This window comes from Ipomoea triloba, chromosome 4 (genome assembly GCF_003576645.1).
Source record: "Ipomoea triloba cultivar NCNSP0323 chromosome 4, ASM357664v1".
NCBI lineage: Eukaryota > Viridiplantae > Streptophyta > Magnoliopsida > Solanales > Convolvulaceae > Ipomoea > Ipomoea triloba.
In genome coordinates this window covers 3,008,780-3,015,565 of record NC_044919.1, presented here as the reverse complement: position 1 = coordinate 3,015,565, position 6,786 = coordinate 3,008,780, and the positions used below count along the sequence as shown (strand labels likewise).

General features: G+C 35.0%; 1 protein-coding gene across 1 annotated transcript; it reads right to left on the bottom strand.

Annotated features, from left to right (window-relative positions):
• Nucleotides 1-2,156: 2,156 nt before the first annotated feature.
• LOC116017316 lies at nucleotides 2,157-5,510 on the bottom strand. Its single transcript, XM_031257877.1, has 3 exons — nucleotides 4,898-5,510; nucleotides 2,828-3,016; nucleotides 2,157-2,621 (listed from the first exon to the last, which is right to left on the bottom strand). Exons 1-3 carry the CDS (start codon nucleotides 5,444-5,446, stop codon nucleotides 2,334-2,336), a joined length of 1,026 nt encoding a protein of 341 aa, XP_031113737.1. The 5' UTR covers nucleotides 5,447-5,510; the 3' UTR covers nucleotides 2,157-2,333.
• Between the last annotated feature and the right edge of the window lie 1,276 nt (nucleotides 5,511-6,786).

Below are 6,786 nucleotides of genomic sequence, written 5' to 3'. Positions count from 1 at the left end.
ATTGTTGTTGTTGCTGTTGCAAAATACATGGCACACGTAGGATTCCCAACACCCTCTGCCTTGCCATGGTGACCTAACTTTCACCACTATCCATCAAAATCCAATTTTTTGTTTTGTTAAAAATTAAAGAGAAATTAAAGAGAAAAGAACAATTGCCTATGAACATTACACTTGGTTCATAATTCCCAGGTTTTCAGTGTGTTGGCTCTAGTACAATAATATTGAATGATAGAGCTGAGTTTTGTTTCAAATAAATTAAAATTCTAAACTAATATGTTGACTGCACATTTTATTTTATTATTTATATATTATGCTCTACAAAAGTAATAAAACTGTGACCAACATTTCCTTAAATGAATCAAAGTATGCCTTGTAAGCAGGGAGTAGAAAATGAAGTAAAAAGTGAGAGTATGTGTACTATTACTTGTGGAGTTTAATGTTTTTATCACCTGATGAGAATTAAAATTATATAAGTTTGAATCTCAAACTTAACGATTACTCACAACTTTGAGAAGAAATTAATAAATCGTGAAATGTGTGAAACTGGCATACAACAAGCTAAGCCCTCAAATGCTTGTAAATTGGTTGAGAATGAATTAAAACTATATGTGCAGTGGATGGTGGCACATTGCATATATGCACCTTAAAAAAGCATTATATTGTACTCGGACGTACGAGATAAGGTAGGTGTTGTCGTCCCATAATTGGTTCCAATTGTGACCATATATCCACTAAGAAGAAGATGACACAGAAATATATAGAAGAAATTATAGGGGGTTTTGTCAACTTGATAATTCATTCAAACTATCACATAACCATGAATAATAATAATGCCTTTTGTATCTTCAATTCTTTCATTAGTGGAGAGGCAGCAACTAACCGAGACGCCTTTACTAATTTAACTTATCATTGCTCATAGTGCATATATCATATATGCTTTCGTAAATGAAAGGGATAGTATGTATTGGGCATTGCTTGCGGCTTTAATGCTCAATTATCGGTTGCTCGTTTTAGACTAGCTAACAGGTTGGATTCAATCTTTTAGTGTGGTTTGGTCCATGTACAAACTCGGTTCATAAACAAATAGAGTATAAACAATGGTAAACTTCTTTTTTTTTTAAGTACTATTGACTCGTTGCCACGACTGAGGCTCGAACCCACTCCCATCATTTATGTGAAAGTGTAAACCAGGATACCGGGTGCCACTAGACCACAAGGTCTTTGGCATCACTCCCTATTAGTCACTCTCATATCAAAAAAGAACTTTATTTATATTCCTAAATTACTCGTAATTTGGCTGATAAAAAGATGACATGTTAGGAAGTGACTAATATAGAGTAGTAATTATAGAGATTTCTATCATGCATGGTTGATATATACTAGGGACGCCTTACAATAAATCAGACTGTGACATGAAGGTTTTTGTTTTTTGTTTTTAGGTAAATTAATGTAATCTTTAATGTTGTGACTGCTAATGGCGCACCTATAATCAATGGTGGAATATAGTGCAGGTAAACTACAAACCCATTATTGTCTAAAGTTGTTTCAAGCAAATAGGATAATTTAATTTGCTTCAATTCACTTAACTAATCACCTCACAAAAGCTTCTTTCTAGAACTAGAAATTGGGCTAAAATATCATCTTCCCACATTGACACTTTCTAATACTGGAAATTGGGGCAAAATATCTCATCTTCCCACTTGTGAGTGTTTGGTGGCTTGAAACGTGATGTTAAATACTATATAAGTATAAGAAAATAAAATTACATATTTATTACTATTTATAATTTTTAAGATAATGGTAAATACTTAATTCTAAGCGATTCATGTATATGAAACAAGTTATTATACGTGAGATTGTTTCATAAATTTTGATTCGTCACACAAATAATCACAAAATTAAATTTGTCTCGCAAGTCTATTTTTTGAACCGGTAGACAATCTCATAAAAATCTTTGCATTATAATATAACTAACGAATTTCTTTGGGTTATAATAAAATTTTAACAAATTTGAATTCGAGTTACAGCAACACCAAAACCCTTCAAACCATTTTTTTTTTTAAATTTCTGCTTTTAATACAGTGATACATGAATTAAAGTTGCCCTGAGTTATTGGATCTAACGACATATGTTGGACATAATCACGCCATAGAGTACAATAAAATAAATTCTTTCTTCAATTGCAAGCTCACTTGTGCCATACACAAAGATACATATACTAATAAAAAATAAACACTGTCCGCTAAGATCACAAGAAGAGTTTACTAGAACGCATCTTCAGGTAATGGTAACGGATTTCTCTCGTCATTTCAAAAAAAAAATTATAACATTCATCAAAGAATGACGCAGGTGCTGTTAAAGACTTGAGTCCGGCGTTTCTTGTTGTAAGATTTGGAGAGTACGACAAGGCAGTCTGCTTGGTGGTGGAATTTTGGTCTGATCAAACCCCACACCACCCGAAACCACGACACGAACCGCACCCGCACCACCACCGGCAACCCCTTGCCGGAATCCAGCATGTCCTGCATCGCCCCCCCGGCGCCGTACATCGGTTTATTCCTCGTACCCACCGTTAACTTGAACAACGTTGAACCTGAACTCCCCGCGTACAGCTCCTCGCCCTAGGTATACATAGTATAATACTATATTGTGTTAATGTTTCGAGTTATCAAGAAAGTCTGTAGTCGCTATCTGAATATGTACAATAAGTAAACTCTGTTTTATGATCTCAGTTGACAAAGGACTATAAAGAGATAAATAAAGTTATGTAATTTTATTAACGGTTTAGCATTTTAGTTAAGATCGATGGAATGTGGGGCCAACTTACGAGTTGAGAGGTGGCAAAAGGGAGTCTGCCAAAGTACATTGTGGTGAGAGGGGGATGAGTGTGGAGACCAAAGAGCTTAGACTTGTTGTCTATGATGAGATCAATTGAGCAATTGCAGCTTAGCATTTTAGTAGTCACACCCGTGGCATCCACTCCCTCTTCTAATCCCCACTGTCGAATTCCAACAATCTGCACTATGTTTGTGTTAGTCATTTAAATTTGTTTGTTAATAGAGGACAAAAAATGTCACGTCACAATACTATTTTAGAGATTTAAAATAAAAATTTAAATAAAACCAACTCATTCATTAAGTAATCGAAAAAATGTGTTGGATACAAGTGGGAACAGTAACTATTTCAAACAGAGAAATCAGACTGAGAACCTGCTGCCTTAGCAAGAATATGGACTAACACATTTTTTTTTTTTTGAAGAAAGAATGTGAACTAACACATTTGCTAATTTAAATAAACAAAAAAGGAATATATATTACCGGCATGATATTCGAGAAGGTTCTTTTCATAATATTATAGGGATTAATGGATGTGAACAACATAATGGCAATAAGGTTAAAAGGTATAACAATATAATGTCCCAAGCAATGAGCACCCATAATTCCACAAAACATTCCTCATCATCTTCAGCACTACAAAGATTATGAAACGACATATTGATTTGAATAAAATTTTAAGAAAAAAAAAAAAGTAAAAGAGACATGATGTGCATCAGTCCAAAGGAACATAATGAGGCTTCATTGTGGAATTATACCATATTTCACATTGCAATGTAAACAACTAATAAATGTTCATTTTTTGTATATTAAAAATTATAATAGCGTATTAGTAGAGCGAATGAGATATAGTAAATTTTGAAGAGTCACACCCGCTTCCGATCCACTAATAGAGATTTTCACTAAATAGATTCGCATCTCATCCACTTTTAGTGGATACAGATTGGATGAGACCAAATTTGGTGAATCTTTACTCATATCTGACTATAAGTTAATTTTTAAAAAGTATAATAAAAAAATATACAATACACTAAAAATGAATACGTATGTCAATAGTCTACTTGCAATATAGACTATGGCCACGAATAATGATTGGGCTAGATAGAGATGGAGTGAGGTTTTGCACCCAAACAATATTGGAGAATGGAGCCTAAACTTATAATTAGCATGGACAAAACATTGTATATTGGGCCATAGGGGCCCAATAAATAATACTCCGTACCTAGTAAATCTATGAGATTCTTCTTACTTTTTTCTTTTTCAGTGAGCAATTTTGCAAAAGCTGGGGAATATGCACATGCAAATCAAATCAAATCATTCATACCATTTCCCTTTCGTTTGCACATTTACAAAGTCAATCTCCCTATATTTTAACTATTATTTCTGAATTTAAACTTTTAAGAATATAAAGTATAATAACTTTTTAAGAATTTCCAACTATCTCCTGTTTTTAAATTATTAAAATTGTGTTCGGAAAATCCGGAGTGTAGACATTGTTGTCTTCTATTTGGAGAGCTCTCTTAAAAGTGTGTTTGGGAGAACAAATTGGAACAGTCTAATCCACTACTCTCATCACTCTCGGAAGGGTCATTTGAATGAGCCCAAGGATAACGGTGCAATTAAAACTATAACTACTCTAATTTGTCTAATTAGAAAGTTTTGGGCCGAGGCGGATAAAAGTTCTACTTCAGCAATTAGTGGTTATAGAATTGTTGAGTATATCCTTCGAAAATATGATAGCAATATATAGAGTTAATTCCACTATAAGATTCAAACCCATGACCTCTCATTTAGGAGAGTAATTTCATACCGCTTGACTAAAAGGTCTTTGACAGTTCTAAACTAATTAAATCAAGTGAAACCAGAAAAATAACAAAAGACAAAAATGCCCTTATTAAAAAAAAGTCATAAAAATTAATCACTCTAATTTTAGAGCTATAGCAAATAAAGTATGGGATATAACTCATATAAGGAAATATTGGGCCAACATATTTGTTATATTTAGAAGTAAATTTATCAAAATTGGTGTAAAAAAAACAATGAGTGGTGGCCGGAGAACGTACCTTGACGGAGACTTTGGGCGGCGGCGGCTTGGTAGCAATGTAGAAGACGACCAAAGCAAGCGCCATACTCAACACAAGCCTCCAAGCAATCTGCATGAACATCCACGCCCCGGAATCCGAATACCCCATAGACAAGAATCTCTTCCAACCCCCTCGTCTCCCATAATAATACTCATCAAAATCCTCCTCATCATCCTCATCCTCTCCGCAGCGCCGCTCAACTCCGGCGCCGGCGCCGGCGGGATTCTCGCGGGCGTTCTCGGCGACGCCGGTGCCGTGGCTGTGGAAATCGTCGTCGAACGAGACCTTCTTCTCGTGGCGGGAAAAGGTGTTGTTGGAGCCGCGGGAAGAGTAGCGGGAGAGAGGCGGGCGGGCGGCCGGCTCGGAGCGCGGCGGAGAGTAGTCGGCGTTGGGGTTGTTGGCGGCGGGGAGAGTGGTGGGGCGGCCGAGGTCGGCGCTGTTTGCATGGGAGACGGTGGAGGGGCTCTGGACGAAGTAGAGGGCGTAAGGGTAGTTTCGGCATAGAGCTTCTTCCTCTGAGTCGGCCATGGCGGACCGGCCCGGGTTTCAAGAATGATGGAAATGTGGATAGGGAAAGGGAAAGGGAAAGATGATTTCGTTCTGATGCCATGTGATAGGGCTTTTGGAGGGTTTTTTAAAACCCCAAGATAGGAGACGTTACTTGCTTTCCATCACTCACTAATTAACTTACCTTTCTTAGATAATTTTTTTTTCTGTCATTTTTAGAGGAAAGAAAGTTTTTTTTTAAAAAAAGTATTTATTTGGATACATATATTGAGACTTTTTGAGTTACGAGAAAAATTTACAGCTACTACTAAGAATGTGTATTAGGTAAATTACCTGTTGTGATCCTAACTGGCAAAGAACGATAATGAAGTAAATTGTATGCCTATAGTTGACAGAATCAAACTAAGAATGTTAATAGAGGGCTTCTACTGGAGTTGAAGTTAAATATATAATATATATAAATATAAATGTGCATTTCAATAATTAATTTATACTTTCGGTTGAGATGGATCATATTCTTTAATTTGGTATGAGAAAAAAAAAAAAAGACAAAAAAAAAAGGGAGTATTCTTTGGGGTAGGGATATACCCAACATGACTTGAAGGTCTTTGAGATCAACCCTTCAGTGTATGATGTTGGTGTTATCTGAGGACAAATGGAGTATTCCTTGGGGTTAGGATTGTTCCTACGATTGCACGATGGTTTTATGAGGTGCTCCTTCATTCCGGGTTTTGGATTAAAAATAAATTGAGAATTGAAGTAAATCGAGTTAGTATAATGTTATCAAAATTGTTTAGAAAAATACCACTAATTTGTTAGAATCGAATTGAATGTATATATAATAATTAATATAGGCTCATTGCTTGTTGATTAAATGGATGGGGGAAAAAGAGCAACAACATATCTTTATTTGACAAATAGTTAATCATCCCATCAAATAGTAAAAAAACATACATATGTAATTTTAAAACCTGTAATACAAGTATACAACTCAATCAACTATTAAGCTATTAAACTCGTGGGCATGCAGATACTTGAATAATACAAGTGGCATCATTATAATAATATATTCACCATAAAAGATAAATAATTATTTGAAGCTAGATTTAGATTTAATGAGTAGAGCACATGCCATAATTTGTTGCTAAGCAGCTAAGCCATCATGGAGAGATGGAGGGATAAAGACTTTAATTTGTAGGTTATAGGGTGATTTCATTAATGGAATAAATTAAAAATATTTTGTTTTGAAAATTGAAAAAAATTAAGAAATAAAAAACAGACAATAATTCTTTTACTTGTAGTTTTTCCTCCATTTAACAGTTGATAACAAAAAATTAGAGAATTGAAAATATTGAGAGTAG